The sequence below is a fragment of the Metopolophium dirhodum genome, chromosome 8 (assembly GCF_019925205.1).
Source record: "Metopolophium dirhodum isolate CAU chromosome 8, ASM1992520v1, whole genome shotgun sequence".
In the NCBI taxonomy this organism is placed as follows: Eukaryota; Metazoa; Arthropoda; class Insecta; order Hemiptera; family Aphididae; genus Metopolophium; species Metopolophium dirhodum.
Window position 1 is genome coordinate 36,129,084 of NC_083567.1, and position 18,751 is coordinate 36,147,834.

General features: G+C 28.0%; 1 protein-coding gene across 2 annotated transcripts in view; it reads left to right on the top strand.

Annotated features, from left to right (window-relative positions):
* The window catches only part of LOC132950444 (proteoglycan Cow), a 41,405-nt gene extending 23,102 nt beyond the window's left edge, over window positions 1–18,303 (top strand). The window contains exons 2-11 of one of the 2 annotated variants that reach the window (XM_061021911.1): window positions 8,266–8,335; window positions 10,084–10,369; window positions 13,945–14,090; window positions 14,167–14,390; window positions 14,456–14,657; window positions 14,719–14,881; window positions 14,947–15,044; window positions 15,238–15,375; window positions 15,468–15,635; window positions 16,877–18,303. In XM_061021911.1, coding sequence (XP_060877894.1) covers window positions 8,266–8,335; window positions 10,084–10,369; window positions 13,945–14,090; window positions 14,167–14,390; window positions 14,456–14,657; window positions 14,719–14,881; window positions 14,947–15,044; window positions 15,238–15,375; window positions 15,468–15,607 — 1,467 coding nt within the window. In that variant the 3' untranslated portion in view covers window positions 15,608–15,635; window positions 16,877–18,303. Of the gene's footprint in view, window positions 1–8,265; window positions 8,336–10,083; window positions 10,370–13,941; window positions 14,091–14,166; window positions 14,391–14,455; window positions 14,658–14,718; window positions 14,882–14,946; window positions 15,045–15,237; window positions 15,376–15,467; window positions 15,636–16,876 lie in introns of both variants that reach the window. The other variant, XM_061021909.1, reaches the window with a different exon arrangement.
* The last annotated feature ends 448 nt before the right edge of the window (window positions 18,304–18,751 follow it).

The window sequence follows — 18,751 nt, forward strand, 5'->3', positions numbered from 1 at the left end:
AACTACTTGATCAATTTTCACTCAATTTTTTTTTAAGCCGTTTTCAAAACATGATCAAGATAAAAGCTACCTATATTGAAAATATTTGATTTTTGAAACAAAAAATTTGAATCTTATGCCGTTTAATGATAATGTCCATACTTATCTTTATCACTGTAAAAAAAACTACCTACGTATAAACATATTGATTTGCCACGAAGATACCAGAATGAAACAGGACTTTTGGGATGCGTACTATACCTACCTATATATGGCTATATCCAAGATGTTTCCGGTTTAGGCTATTAAAATAGTACTTTTAGAATCAAAATACTTGTTGATGGTGGTATTTTCAACATCTTTCATTTGCTTATTGTTTGATAATTTTAGTAGATAGTATTTTTGTGGGTGTCTACCTATAAGTACATTTGTTCACACCATTTACAATTACACTAAATTTCGTTAGAGTTCTTCTTATATCGAAATATGCAGTGATGCTAAGGGTTATAGGAACCAAAATCAAAAATAAAACTTCGGCATTTGCATGTTACACTTATGAAAGACCTAGGGTAAACCACCACCGTGTAAAAATGGGTCAGGAACATAATATATTAATATGTGCTTGCCAGTGGTTGTTTTTTAAGTTACCCATTTGGGCTGGTTGAAACTTTTACCCCCCCCCCCCCCCCCATCTATTAAAAACTGAAATGACACCACTATGTATTATTAACAATATAGGCCTACCACCCACAGCCCACAGATAGGTGCTTGAGATAGCGATTAGCGACAGCATATACCGATGGACAACAGTACTAAAAAAAAAGTTATTATAGGTTTCATATACGTATAGCAATCGGCAGTATTTTGATTTCTAAATCAGTAAACTTTTAAATTGTCAAGTGCGTATAGTCGAAAAATAAGGAATTCTAATTCCCCTTATTTATATACAAACACTATTGTAGAATCAATAGTTATTGATTAAATAATAAATATCCACTTATATTTTTAATTTTTATAACAATATTATAGTAAACTATTAACAGTGTCATTCTCTGTAATAACCGATTAAGAAATCAAAATACCGCTGACTGCCGATGACCCGTTCTCGTTTTTACTATTGAAATTATAACCTAAGAAAATCTAGGAAAACAGTTTTTAACAAGTTATATAATTTCTGACAGCTCTCTGATATCAAGAAAATGCTGACTGATAGTTACGAAAAATACAAGGGGGGGGGGGGGGTGACGACCCATCATACCACCAATGCCGCCGGCCCTGGAGGTTAACCTGCATGGTAATACCTTAGTGTATAGGCTCAAAAAAATGGTTTTTCAGTGGTAATACGCAGATATAGTACTGAAGCTTCATCATTCAGTGGACCAACATTTTGTGGTATCTCTGTGCAAATACATTCTGCACTTTTAAACTTAAAATTACTATAAATAATTAACTATTCATTTACAGTATGATTTTTGTGCATCGAAATTATAAATACCCGAAAAAATATCATACTTCTAAATATAAAATTAAAATTATATGTTGTGATTTAGAAAAGTAAAAACTTAAAAAATGTTAACGATAAAAATTGTAAAAATATAATTCTTCTTATAATTTATAATAATACCTACTTTTTGTTTTACAATGAAAAATTTACATAAAAAATTACAAGAAAAAAATGATTTCAGAAATAATGTGTGTTGACATTCAGATGGATTGTCCTTGCCCCCTAGTGGCCTAATATAATAAAATGAACTAACTACTAAGTACCTATCTATAATATGAATAAACTAACTTTTTCCTAAAATTGTCTACCGTAACCAAGTTTTCAATCTTTTTTTTACTGAAAGTTGATTATAGTAATTATGTAATTATAAATGAAAGTTATAATTATTTTTAATTGGGTATTTAAAACGATTTTGAACAAGGAATGAAATTATTATAATTAAAATTGTAAACTAAGCTAATTTAGGTTATAAATAAAATATAACTATTTAAAATTAATTACCCATTACATATTACTATATTATGTACCTACACGAAAACTGATTAGTAAATCCTTACTACCATATAGTAATATTATTATTATAATATTACAACATTTCATATACAAAATAAAAATGATTTGATCAGCTGTAAAATATGCACAACTGAATTAAAATTAAGGTCAATCACAAAAATGTTATGTATACCCATTTTATTCTATAAAATGAATATAAACGATTGATAAAAAAATATGTTAATTCCCCAATCCATTCATGGCAAAGAAGGATTACCAATTCTTCCTGCAACCTCGGCACGCCTATTGATTTTATATTCCCTTTGATTTTGAGTTATAAAGTTTAATTTTATAAAATACAATAATTTTATTCTATGTATTAATATTTTATTTTAAAGTTTTAATATATTAATAAATTTCATTATAATTCTGTATCGATTAATTTATCGTTGATTTATCGTAGGTACCTATGTATATTTAACAATTTAGTTTTATATAACTCACTTTAATTTGGGATGCAAATTATTATTAATTGAAAATACATGGTTGTATCGGTTTGTATTACATTTTCAAGGATTATTAGAATAACAAATTTGGAACTTTATGAAGATTAGTTTTAAGAAAAATCATCCTCATTCTTGTTAGAACCCATAACAAACCAATTTCACCAAAATTAATTTCGTGCGTCGTTATTTAGTTCGTGTTACAGCTATATTTGTTATTTGTACTCGAAACAATGTTTGATCTGAAGACATTTCACATACATACATAATAATTATTATATTGTTGTAACTTGTAATATAAAATATGAAAATAATAAATAACAAAAAATGTATGCATTAGAAAATATATTAAATGTAGTTTAAACAATTTATTACTACTTACCTGCAGTGTATATTGGCATTTGGCATGTACAATTTAAATATTATTTAGGTACTATAGTTATATAAAGTCATAATAAGAATAATTAAAAAATATTTATTTTTGTTTATTCTAAACCCGATTACTGGTTTCTATTTTCTAATTTCTATTAAAATATAATTAAATTACATTAAATGAAAGGCGAATCATTGTATCATAAATGGAATTGTATTATATTTAAATGGTAGTTAATTTAAAATACTACTTCATTCTATAATAGCTTTATCTAATTAGTTAAATTTAATAGAATTGGTAAATAAAGATATTATATACTTAATTTTTTTATTATATTTCATGACATACTATAGAAAATTAATATGCAAATTAACTTAGTTATAGTATTTTATGCAGTTTATAAATTGTATTGTACGATGGTCGTGCCTATTGTTAGAACTAGTCGAGAGGAAAAATGCAATTAACTATATCACAGTCATTACTCATTTTATAAAGTACGTTTGATCAAATATAATTTAATTACATTATTATCCGTCTCGGTGAAGTTGGTTATCAAGTGCATCAATGTATATTATGCGCTTCTTGATTTTAATTTCGAAAGGGTATTATAGTTGTTCGGATTGATAATACTATAGGTACTACACCTATATTCAAATATACATAATAAACTATTGCAATTAAAGGAAAAAAAATTTAAAGTGTTTAATATTAAGCTATATCAAGTACCACAATTAAAATATTTTAATCCTATGTAATTTAATGTTACTCAATATATCAGTACATACTTCGTAAAATGTTTATAGTATATCATCATTGAAATTGAATAAATTTTCTTGTATAATATAAATAACATTTTACCGAAATAACTCAATTATTGAAAAATATGCAAATGCATATTACGTAAAGTTTATGAATTTGTTGTATTTTTAATAATTTAATAATTGTATTGATTTTTTTTTAGCATTGCCTCATGTTTAATCTTACGATATTTTATATTATTTATGAATAGTTTATTGTGATCTGTGAACTGTGATGAAATATGATTCTTCATTTTATTAATATCGATTTCTTTATATTTTATTGAAGTTTTCAAAGCATTTTGTACTATACATAATTTTGTGTACGGGTTATTTTAAAATTATTATAGGGATCATAAACAATATTTTCCTGGTCGAAGTTGTTTGAGTCCTTGAGGATTTAAAAGTAATAAGATGAATATATTATTGTGTAAAACTTAATATGTATGATTATTAGATAATTGTTGTCATATATTATGCACACGGAAATAGCTGTTTCGTATGCGGTATTGTAGGTAATCCGTAATAAGTTATAAGATAATAATATTATTCGACTCGTTCGAGCATACAAAGAATATATTTTTCAAGACGTCAATGTGAAAGCGCTTTATTATAAGATACCTACTGTATGACTTTTGAGAAATATTCATGTACATATTATATGACAGTTATGTATATAAGTTCAGACTTCAGTTCGTTCAAATTTTGTCGGTCGTGCATTAAATTCACAAACGCATTGTATAAAAATATGTGTGTGTGGGTGTGTATCTTCGGAGAGACGGCGATTTCTCGCGGCTTATCTAATTATGTAAATTCGATTCATTCCGAGTATACAATAACGCTCGACGGGGTGTAATTGTTTGCGTCTCCGATATGAAGTGTTACACACTGTGTTGTGCGCGCTCACACATAATATTATACAGGGTCGTGCTGGAGACGAGTATACACAGTATATACATATATAATATTTATACATAGGTATTTTGGGCTATATTGACGTTAGCGAACATAACTCTCAACCCCTCGCACACCCCCCCCCCCCCCGCAACCGATCCCACACTTTTGTGTGGTATACATTATAATTTATAATAACATTGTGTTGTGCGAGGGTGGAAAAAAATCATATTTTTCTCGCGTGGTCGTCGTGCATCGATCCCCAACTATATGCGGTGAACGATGGTTCATCAATAATGGATGTCGACCGATAATGGTAAATGGGGTAATCGCCAGGTGTGGGTGCGTAAAATCCGTTCGGGTGCAGCGTGGGGTCGTCGGGGTTGAGGGTTGAAATTCTGTTTTTAGAGGCTAATATTGGACGGACACGTAGCGCGGCGGCGGCGTTGGCGCAATATGAAACAGCGGCGGCCGACGAGCAACGCGCGGAAGAGCAGCCGGCGGCGACGTCGTCGTCGTAGTCGTCGTCGTCGCCGTAGTAGTGGGTGCGGTGGTAGGGTAGTAGTGGTGGCGGTGGTGGTAGTATAGTGGTAGGTAGTAGTAGTAGTGGTAGTATAAAAATCAATACACCGCTGACATGGATTGCCGCCTCTGCGTCCCTCGGCACGGGGGAGGTGTGGGACACCACCACGAGCTCCTCCACACCGTCAGCCATCCAACCCCACCACATCATCCTCAACCCCATCGTTCTCTCGGCAGCTTGTACTCTTTATACGCGGCTTTACCCATTTACGCGTTCACAACACACACGCACACGCGTATACACACTATGCACAGCATTTCCATCATCAACATCCTTAGCTTTTACTTTTGCACGATTTACCCCCTCGGTCAGTATAACAGCGATATGCTCTTTCTGCTGGTATAATATAATTATAATTCCAGTAATTTATATCTCGTGCGTGTGTGCGTGTGCGTGTGTGTGTGAGAGAGAGTGATATTATACACATATATACCTACTGTCTTACTTAAAAATATAATGTTTAGTGTATTAGGTAGCCGCCGTCGAGTGTCGCGTTATTATTATAATGTGGCACGCGAAAAAAAAATTCTCTCGACTACGCGATGACGGTGGGTGGTTTAATCATTTATGAAATATCATTATTATTACTGCACGCTGCGATAAAATAGAATGCGTAAAATGTGTGAAAAAAATAAAATATTAAAAACTATCGTTTGGCTTCCCACGAGTGCAGTGGCGGCGGCGTGTGTACGTTATTATAATGTATGCGCAAAATTAAACGTCACATTTGATGCGCGTTTTCCTCGATTTGTTTATATTGTATATTATAATATGGGTGTGTGTGTGCGCGCGCGCTTATTATAAATGTGTAAATACAGTCTTTCTCGCTTCGCCATCAAACGAGCACGCGCGGTCGGTCGACGCTATTTGCGATTACGACAAATCACCGTGATATTGAAAATAGGATTTTCGCCTATGTGATTTAGAATATTTATGGCGTCAGTACTCGGCTGGGATAGTATATATGCGCGCGCGCTGCGTACCGCACAGTCGTAGAGTATTATAATATATATGTATATCTACCTATGGTCGGGCTTTATAAATTTATTTCAAAAGCGTCGGATGTAATGTAACGTTATTATAAACGTTAACCGCGCTCGTTGTATATAGGTACGTTTGCGCAATGTGTAATACGTGTGGATAAGCGAGTAAGCGACATTCAAATTAAATTATATTCGTGTAATCGTGTGCACACACGAGTGGGTAGGTTTAGTAGCAGTAAGTAGTAACTATAATAGGTATACCATATAGGATATAGCATTAGCATTAATATGGATAGGTATGTCATATAGTTTTGGATTACTCATACATATACCTACTATTATACTCTAAGGTTTAAACCTTAAACTATATAACAATGCGTGTCTTCTCCTCGAAACGTTCATGGATGTTTATCCGTGATGAGGTTTTGTTTGAGTTTTCATTTGCATTTTTAATCTTCACATAATATTATAATCGATTTATACATTTATAATTTAGTAACGATATGTGTATAAAATGGTTTTGTTTAAACATAACGATATTTAAGCACAATTACAATAGACTAGGCGATTATATATCAAATGTAAAAGGGTCATAAATCCATATCATCCGTTTAAATTGCATTAGAATTGTAAACGAAATTTGAATATTGCTATTGTTTTGTGAGATATAATAATATATATTATTATTGTCTCTATGTTTTTAATTTATAATACTTACTGGAATTTAAAACTTTACTTACAATATTCATATGATGGTGTGAAAAATTATAGAACACATAAAAATACTATTTGTAAAAAATAAATAGGTATATTTTATATGTATAATAACATGCATATAATCAATCACTTTATAATAGTATACAAACATTTGTTTAATAATTATTATTTAAAACACGATTATATTGATAGATTCTTCTAATTTAATTCATATTTTAATAACTAACCTGAATTAATTAAATCATAAATATAATAAACATTGTCGTGCTTACTTATAAGAAAAGTAAGCTGACTTACCTACCGAACTTTATAATTTATAACCAAAGATCACTAAATAATATAAGATATTATACAATTCATAAATTAAATCTCAATAAAATGCTATAAAAATAATTTTACGTTTAACTATTTAAATTTTTAGATTATTAATATTTAGAAATAATTACTTACCTATATTATATTGCTGAAACATATATATATATATATATATATTATATACATATACATAAACATAATATATTATGTATACCAGAAACTAATTACATGGACAAGATTTTAAGGGAAAAAGCCGTTTTTATTTTATTCCAAAATACTGAATAAATATTCGTTTATGTTGGTACTGCAGTGTAATTTCAAAATCAAAAGATCTGTTTCTATATTTCTACTATAAAGTGTGCATACGATTTTAAAAATGTATATTATGCAAATTTCTGGTAATGAATACAATTGAATATTTTTTTAATAATTTTTAAAATAAAATTTAGTTATTGCAGTACACCTCTATTGTTTTTTAAATTAATTATGTTATTATATTTTTATGTAATTATATAAATAATAGTAATAGTTTTATCATAACTAATCGTTCATAGTTTTTTAATTATATTAAAATCGTTTTAAAGTTATAAATTTAAAGTAATATTTAATAAAATAATTTTGAATCCATTTAAAATTTAAAATTTGTATAAATATCAAAGTTAAATCTGACGTTAATTATAAATTATAGTTAATGATTTTTGATAATTAATAAAATTAATTTTTTTTTGTAGTTTTTAGTTTTTATAATTAACAATTATAGTTTTAAATATTTTAAAATAATTGTAAGTCTGTGAAATAATAAAAGACAAAGACAAGTGTTAACAAGCACTATACGTGTAAATCCTCATACTTCACATTGACTGACATACAGACATTTCTTTTAGAAACAAATTGCTTATTTTACGATCATCTGAATAAAAAATGAGCAATGATGAAAAGAGAAAATGTTTATTTTAACCGATAAAGAAAACTAGTTAAACGAAGAAGTGGACTGGTTAAACATTTAATAAAATATGAGAACCTTAAATATGATACTTACCGCAGATATTATTAAAAATAGTTTTTTTTTTACAAATATTTTAAAAACGGATCAGTAAATAAATAATTATAATTAAATGTTTACAGGAAAATCCAAAGCCTGCGAATGATATCGGCAAGTTTGGAGAAAAAAAGAGATGGATTCATGATCCAAACAGTAAGTGTCAATCTTAATTAATTAGTTTATTAGTTTCATTTCTTAAAAGTTGGATGTTTCATTTACTTTGTGCCTTTAAAGGATTTAGTCTTGGCGTCTTGCATATTATTATAACATTACATATTATATACAATATAGGTTATTCAAGCGTTTTCGAATTTGCATTTTAATAGTATTGTGACAGGAGAAGTATTACATTTGTTCCAAAAATATAATCTCCAGAGTATAATAAAAGATCTTTACGACTGTAAACGAAATGGGGTATGTATGCCTTCTCCACGATGGAATTAAAACTGGTAGACCATTTCATAAGATTGAAATCGTTATAGCCTTGTAGTTCTTCATAACTTAAAAGTCTTCTCAGGTGTCGAATTTGTGTGTATGCCTTATAGGGTGTGGCGCATTATCGGTACGCAGTATAGATACTTCATACTTTTTTTGAAACATTATTATTTATATAAAAATGGGTGCGGTTCTAATATGTCTTCCATATTTGACAGGTTAAGAAGCTAAGCGTAGGTAGGTACTGAAAATGCTTATACTTCAGTTATGGGGTATCGACCAAGTTTGTGTTATAGTACCTATTACATGTTATAAGAAAACACGGGCTACACAAGTGTTTCAGACCACGGGAATATAAAAATATACTTGAAAATATACATTGGTTTCTTTAATTTAATCTGGAGATGTAAATTCCTCCGCTATTTTATATAGTTGATTTTCATAGAAATGTATCAAAGTTCGTTTATTTTTATTCGAATATAGTTATTATTTTTGTGGAATACAATACTTTTGTTAAATAAAGATTTATACAAAATTTCTGTTTCAAAAACCAACGTGATTGTCTTCTTTGTTTTTAAATTTATACAATTTTTCACTAAGTATTATTCAATAATAATATCTAATTGTGTTATTATTATTATTTATATTATTTATAAGTTATAAGAATTTAATAATAATATCTAATTATGTTATTATTATTATTTATATTACTTATGAGTTATAAATATTTAATAACAGTTCTCTGCTATAGTTGTTATAGTGGATAACTATAACTATAACTCAAATTTTAACTTTTTGCGGTTGACCAATAATGTTATGATAGAGTTGGTCTCGTATTTTAGCTTTGTAATACTTTATCTCAGTTATAACAATTAGTGTTATTTGCATTTATTGTATGAAATGCTTTAATTGCATACATTATTTACTTAAATTTTAAAAATGTTTGTAATTTTGATTTCTTATCATTGTATTATCTACTTATTTATAATTAATCAGTGACAAAATGCAATGATGAGTCATTACTGTATTTCTAAGCATTATAAAATATATTTATTTAATAGACATGCTGCTCTATTTTATAGTTCTTATTGAAATTATCTACTGATATATATATATATACTGCTATGGGATTATATTGGATTGGCTTGAATCCAGAAAAATTTCAATTTAGAAATTGTCGTCGAGATTAAGTAATATAATGTTATGGTAGCAAGAAAAGTGCTTTTTGATATGTACATTTTGCATAATAAATTCACGATTTTTATTTTCTCTGATAATAACTGTAGAAAATTGCCAACAATCTGCTTTCGAAAGTATAGATTCAAAAAATAATGTATACAGTTTTATTCCCGAACCTGTAAAAACTTTTGTTATTAAGTTTGTATAAGAAGTATACCTAGATTATATCGTTTTTATCAGGCTGTTTATAATATATTCTACTAACCAAACTCAATTTTTTAATTTAGGTGACCTTTGCACACCTCTGCGTTGCAAAAAAAAAGAACTCTGTCTACTTGAAGATGCGTATACAGCGGTTTGTGTGAGCAAAAAAGAGATTCACAAGAATGGCGATGTGATCATAAGCCGAGAGAAATTTATGGCTGAAGAAGCTGCACGAAAGAAAGCACTTGAAGAGGCTTTAGCTGAAGACGAGGATGATGAAGACGATGGTGATGATATCGAAGAAGATGAGGAAGATGATGATGATATATTTTATGATAGTGGCATTAGCAGTTCATTATCAACAAACAAGTAAAAATTGGTTTTTGTACCAAATTCATTAATTATATAGATATACTGAATACAATGAAATATTTTCATGCAACTAAATAATAATAATTGATAAAATATTTCTCTTCGTTTAAACACATTTTTTGGCCATATTTGTATAAACTGTCCAAATTTGTTTATATAAAATGCGCCTGGATTTTATGCTGGTTTTTAAAATTGTGTTATGATATTAAATTAAAATATAATTTATTATTTTTGGATCCAAAAAATAAATGCTAATGAAATTAAAATACCAAGTTGTAGCTCAAATGAGGACCAAATGATGCATTGGCGTATTTATGAGGTGATCTGAGTGATATATCGCCCTCCTCCCCCCCAGACCATTTATTTTTTTTTTTTATTACATTTCAGTGTGTTTTCTTTTAATTTCGTAGATGATATGTATATTTTACTTCGTACCTTAAAAAATATACAAAAATAGTCAACTGTTAATAAAAAAAATTGTAATTTTGGACGATGTATAAAATACACCACAACCTACTAAAAAATAAAAATAATATTTTATAATCAATAGTTTTTTTAATAACATTTTTGACATAATCTATTTAAATTCTATCGATATAGTGATATTTAATTGTATGTGATTTCAACTTTGTTTATATGACAATAGACAAAGTTAAAAATATTTTGTGCCCAGGTGGTTTTTTAATAATATTATGTAAGTTGTATAAAACATAAAGACTACCCACTCGAAAAATAAGTTTAATTAAAATTTCTTTAGACTTTAGAGGTTCAAGCAAAGTATTTCTTAATTTAATCATCATCTCTGTACTACACATATTTTTCTGCATGCAAAAATAGTCAAATATATTACGCATAATTTAACGAATAACCATATATAGTAACCTGTATATTATATACCTACTAAACTACTACATTGCGTCCACCTTACAAAATACATCGTAATTATCTCTCGTGGGCCGATCATTTTATATTGGACATACCCCACATTGAAAAATTTCTTGGCTTTCTCGTATAAAAGTTATGATGACAGAAATTGGAAGTTTCTATCTCAATAAAATATTTAATTTATAAAATGATTATTGCAATTCTACATATGTGTGAAATTATATGTTTATTTCAGAAAAAAATATTATTTATTTTTTACATTTTGTTATTATACTAGCTACTAGACAGTAATGCATACCTACAAATCACTGTTATTAATTGAATCTAAAATTAATACCCAACCTAACCAGCTCACTATTACTATACGTTGTACTTATAATAGTAATTAATAATTATCATTGGTGATAACTGATATTTTACAAGTAAATGTATAAGTAATAACATCGAGTAACATTCTCTCTACTCAGTAAACTCTCTAGATTGGTTTGATAATATCGAACCCCGGTTTTTGTTATCTATTTTAGTATGTGTATAAGTCAATATTGATGTATAATAATAATCAATACACCTATGCTGTAGATCGTAGATGTACAAATGTACAAATGTTACCTATAGGTATAGTTTATTCAGTTTTTTACATTTTTAACATTGAATCTGGTTAATCTGTAAATTGGGCGTAAATTGATGATTTTTATTAAGTATTAACGTGTAGGTATATTTTATTACGAACCGAGAAATTAATTTATGACTGATTCGTGTTGGAATAATAAGTAAAATATATATTTATTATATATATGGTTGAATACTTGTGGAAAATAATGTTCTTATTTCCGGAAATAAACTTTTATCCCTACCGTATACACGTCGTTTTAAATGCCTTTGTTAGTTGTTTCACTAAAAATGTTGAATAGGAGCCCAGATTTAAAGAAGGAAAACAGGTACAGAATATTTATCGGAGGAATAAATGCTAGGTAAAAATTGTTATCGTTTTAACTAATGCTCAAAGAGATCAAAATTGTAGTATGAGATTTTTTTCTGTCAAAAGAAAAATGTACATAGGTATACCTAATATTATTGCAAAACAATTAGATACTTTAACTTATTTTTATTTGACAATAATGTTTAAATAATATGTGGTAAATAATGAAAATATAGTGAAAAAAATATATGGGTTCATTTTACCAGGGTAAAAATTGTATATGTTTCTGAATTACGGATAACTTAAGTGTATACATGGAGAAGAGTTAATTTTGTAATCTTGTACCTACAGAATTACTTCTGCCGTGATCAGAATAGTTTGGTCTTATTATAGTACCTATACAAATGTGGGGCCCTGCTTAACCATCTAACATATCGCTCCGTTGTATTACTGGTGCCCGTAATCCTTCACTAACATAAAATTACAAAGTTCTACAAATTATGACTGTTGTAATAATGACCTTGCCAAACTTCTTTACAAGCTTTTTAATTCTAAAGCAATCTCCAAAACTAACCTTTCAATAAAAATAATATGGCCTCCGTCTCATTTTCCTATTTCTGACAATCCTCCTCGTCCGCCAAAACGCATCTGGAATCGTGTTATATTGAACTAATAAATAAATAATTAAATAATGTGTTACCAATGGGTTACTTTTCTCTTCATGCACCTCATAGAATCTACAGTCATAATCATCATAATTACGTATTGTATCTACTATATTATTGTACAAATTGTTTTGTTTTTCATTTTTAATTGAAAAGAAAATTTATAGAATTGAAACATTGATCGACGATGCAGGGTCTTATTATTTTCAGCGATTGAATGCTTACTGCTTAGGAAATAAATTATCAGATATTAAAAAATTTTCATTAATTTCAATTTTTCGTATTTTTTAAATAAAACAATTTCAATATATATATAATCACTTTAGATTTAAGAATTTGGATAGGCACAAACAGTGGTGGGTTGGCGGAGGGCTAAGCCACCACACTGATCGCTATATTCCTCCCCCCCACCAAAAAAAACCTCATGATTTTACACATTAGAAAATATGAAAAAATATTAATTACTACATCCAGATCTTTAGTCCCCTCAAATCTCAAACATTATTTGCGCCTATGGGTATTTTTTGTATAATATGATTTAGAAATTAAATGTTTACTATTGTTATACCTGGTGCTTATTAATTATAAAACGCTTGTTTAAAATCTGTGTAATTAATTATTAGTATATAGGGACAAAATAATGTCATTGTCAGTTATTTAAAACTTTAAGTTATATTCATTGTTAACAACTGTAAAGCATATTTAGAGGGAATTTTAAGATAAACTTATATAACATAATAATCTTTAAACATTTATCACTGCTATAAATCATTTTATTACACTAGAACAATTTTTTTTTATATTTAGAACGAAAAACCTATGTACATGTTTCCGAAACATGCATCAACTATCAATATAATTAGTTGACTATTTGGTGACTTAAATAGTTAAATTTTGATAATAATTCATATTTACTATATATATACAACAATATATTTTTATCAGTTACTATTATAAATTTCTTATTCCATCCAATTAGGTTTTTGGAATATGCTAAAATGTTTGATAATAAAATCAATGATACTTTTGAATCAAAAAATCTTAAATTTTAATAAGCACTATTATTATTTTATTATTATTAATTAAATTTAAACTTCCAGTAGATGTAACCCGTGTCCTGTAATGAAGCCTACATTCCTATGCGGTTCTGATAATCGTACATATAGTTCATTGTGTCGTCTAGATTATCATAACTGTCTTCATACCACAAACATAAAAGTAAACTGTAAAGGATTTTGTCCTTGTAAAGGTATGCATTGCATAATATGTACTTATAAATTCATTTACTTTTATTATTATTATTTGGAAACTTTATTTTTTAACAGAACAAGAGGATGTTGAACGTAAGAAACAAAAACAAGCCGAACGCATGACAAACTTTATGAACAAATATAAAGCTACACTAGAAAGTGAGAAATTGAAACAGAGTACTGTTTCTCCAGTATCCAAATATGAAGAAAAGTACATTTTTGCACCAGAAGATTTCAAGTATGAAAACAAACATTATAAATATATCAAATATATAAAAAACAACAATCAAGTATCCAAGGTTTGTAAATTAATCATTTTTGTCCACTAATTTTTTCTCATTATATTTATTGATTTTACTTATAGTACTCTATTTTCGAACCAGTCAAAGACAAACGCCATGAAAAAATGGATAATGAAGTTATTGCAACCAACCAAGTATCTCATCCTTCTTGGAATAAAGACTGCCCTCCTTCTGCATTGCAATCTATGGGTGACCGACTATTGGATTGGTTTTCAGTGATCATGGCTGATGCTAAACGTAGACGTACAAAGAATAAGGGAAAAGGTAGTTAAATTAATTTTGATTTTATTAAGTACTTTGTATTTTACTTTGAAATGTTTTGTAGCTGTAAAATTCATTAATGGATGCAAGTGGGAAGTTCGCTGGATGTACCAACATCTGGATTTGGATTCAGATGGGAAATTGTCATTGCAAGAACTTTATGACTTAGAACATGATAAAAATGAAATGTGCATTAAACCTTTCTTAGACACTTGTGATACTGATGGGTATGAATTTCATATAAAATATATGTTCTGAAAAATTTATTTAATTTAATATATTTATCTTTTAGTGACATTTTTGTAAGCCCTTATGAATGGTGTCGATGTTTTGACAAAACCGATCGTCCATGCACAGCTATTAAAAGAAGAATATCACCAAATGCTCTAGGTATTAACAATTTTATATGTCAAATATATATTTAGGTATTATATTCAACACTGAAATACTAGTACTAACACTATAATCAATTTTATGATATTTTTACTATACATTTATGTTTGAAAACACAATTAATTAGAAACCAAACATTTTGTTACATATTAATATATATTATTATACATGTGTAAATTTATATTTTTAGGTGTTTATGTCCCAGCTTGTGATGCTGAAGGATACTATGAGCACACTCAATGTCATTCTTCAGTAGGTATGTGCTGGTGTGTAGACAAACATGGCGTAGAAGTGCCAAACTCGCGTGTTCGAGGAAAACCGAATTGCTGTAAGTGTTCTATTATAACTTATACAATATACATTCTATCTAAACAATTTAATACAATAAATATTCTGAACATGAATTAACACGCCTTACAGCAGCCTTATGGTATGGAAAAGAAGATAACCAAAAAGATAAATCGGTGGACAATGGTATATTAGACAGTGATACGGATATGGATGATGAGGATGGAGATTCAGAAGTAGAAGGCAGTGCAGATCAGTCTTTAGAATTTTAAAAAAACAATTCTATCATCAATCACTCTGGTAAATTTAAATATATGTATATTATTATTTATTTAACATACATATATTTTCCATGTTCTAACATAATCTAACTTTCTCTAAAAATGTAATCAAAATGGAGGCTCTTAAGGAATGAAAAGAGTAATTTTAGAAATAAAATAATATTGGATTACATTATTATTATTTTTATATGTATATGCCCGTATACAAATCTTTATAAAATTGTACTTATATAGTATATTATAATAACCATGCCTTTTATTTGACAAAAGAACAAGAATAAAATATAGTAATAGCTCAAAGTTGGTAATTACAGTAATCTATAGTAATGTCCACTAAATATTTATTAATAAAAATGGGAAATTATAAGTCAACTACGGATTTGAAAAACACAATACAAAAATACCTAGAAAAAACTCGAAATAAAATAATGTACATCAATATATTGGCTTGAGTCAAAATTAGTGGACTTTATTGCAATACTTTTTCTATATAATAAACTTCATTAAATGAGGGACGGAGTGGCCAAGCGGACTAAGGCGTCAGCTGAGACGCAGCCGACCCGAGTTCGATACCTCGGTCGCGGGCGGCATTTTTCTTCGGGCAAGTCATGGTGTCCGGAGAACAAGTGCCGCCATCACCCACCTAGGTACCACAGGCTAATGACCTAGTAGTCGAAGCCTTAACCCTAATAATAAAAAAAAAAAAAACTTCTTCAAAACCAAACGATACCAAAATATTTGGCAGTTATTGCTCTTTTAGAGCATAACAATACATTTAGTTTTGGAAGATTATTTCTCACAACATTAGTTTTATAACATTCAACTTTTACAAAAAATAAAACAATTAAATTACATAGTTTTTTCATTAATTAATTTTAACCCCCCGCTGATGATAATAGTATAAACTTTGCATTTTTATTGTCATAGATACCTTACTTATTTTTCTCATAGAAAAAGTGTTTTGAGTTTAACATGTTAATGCTATTAAACATAAAATTATAAACTAATGTATACTCTTACTAACTTTTTAACCAAGAGAAAGGAAGGCTAACAAATCCTTTTAAGTATCTTTGTTACACTGTATGTATTCTACCATGTACATTTTAATTAGGCGTGTACACTTTTAATTAATACATATTCTTATCCATTAAAATATTAAATAAAAATGTTAGGTTAGGTGCTATATTATACTATATTTCTACTGATAAAATAAAAAAACAAAACCTATAATTTATAATAATATAATGTTTTATGTTTCAGAACAACTCCTGAACAGTTATAATAAATAATATTTTCCAACAAGTAAAGAGCGAACAAAATTTGTCTAAGTTCACAATTATCATAACCCTCAACTACAATGCAGTTTTTAGATTCAGTGCTTTTTTTTTTTTTTTTAACAATTTTTAGTATTATAGATTAGATATTATGCTGTGTATGTGTTCCAAAATTAACAAAAACATTTTTTTCTCAATAGGATTAACAATGTTAATATTCCAAAGTATTTTGCATATTATATGTATTAATTATTATTATTAACTAACTACTCTAGTAAATGTACGGTTGTGTGTACTCCCATTTTATTTAATTAATGTATTAAAAGTAAAAATGATTAAATAGATAACAGATTATTAAATTGTATTCCTCCTCCCCTTCTATCTTGTGCCATTTGTTTTTCATCAAACCCCATCCTCTAACATGTTATGTACTTACTTTCAGTAGGTCATTATATTAATTTTATATACGTTTTTTTTATACATTATATTTATGATTTATGTTTTAATTGTATGATTTATAAAATAATATAGTGTATTGCACTTTAATTTTACATTTGTTTTTTAATATATTTTGTAAACAGCATAATATGAAAATAATTCCTGTAATTAAATATAAGGTCATAATTAATTGTATATTAGGAGGTTTTTTTTCATAGACTACCACTACATAATATTATTTAATAGCTATGGACGAGCACTAGATTACATGGATAATATGATATTCTTCATTGTTTCTCTTGTTGAATAACTTGCTACTATAGTACTATCTATTGGTTTAAACAATCTCTCAAATTGTATTCGTCCAATTATACATAGTTTACTTACCTGTGAAAAATATCAATGTAGTTGTTAACTCTTAATTTTGGTATTATTATTTTTGTCCATTTATAATTAATAAGGTTATCTATTATTAAAAACTACAAAATATTGTACGACTATTCACATTCGCAGATTTGCCGTCCATGATTTTTATTTGTATTTGTATTTTTTTTTTTTTTTTTGTTACCAGTAATGTATGATCCAGATTTTTATTATTATGTTCTTAGTAATCTGATTAACACAAAACTTATCAAATAAGATTTTCACAGAAGATTAAAAAATTAATTATTTGTACCAAATTTTACTAATCATTATAATGTTGAATTTTTTTTGTTTCTCAAAAGTATAGGTAGGCCCATTTCTGCCATTATAGATGACTTGTTGTTGTATAGATGTTTAGAGTTGTGTTTATTATTGACTTTGTCATTTTCTCGCATCAGTGGGTTTTAATTTAATTATTATCATTATGATTATTATATTATTATTATAATTATAATTATTATTATTATTATTATTATTATGTTTATTAGGTAATATTATTTATTGTAACTTAAAATTATAATATATGAATCGGTATAAGTTGAAAAAAGTTAATTTTACTTTTATTGAATTCATACCTGGTTTAATTTTATTATTTCAAAATTTCTTAGAAACTGTTGTTCCTTTAATTTAAAGAAACCCATAATCCATTATCTATGAATTGTATTATCCTTTTTCTAATACTGGTGATTGATTTCTCAAATCATCAATTGAAATTTTGTGGGAAAATAGTCTGTATTAAAATGTTTGAAGCATATGAAATATTTTTTGATTAATAATCTACACATGTGTGCATATTATGTTGTGTGCAGGGGCAGTCCGGCTACAATCCCCGCCGGGGCCTGGCAAAAATTTAGAGCTGCTTGAATAAATTTGGGCCGACAACTTATTAATATTTTATTATTAGCCCAAAATTGGTCAGTATTGGTCTGTTTCCCCAGAGCCAATTTTTATTCCCAGTCCAGGCCTGGTTTTGTGTATGTTCCCAAACATTAAGAACATT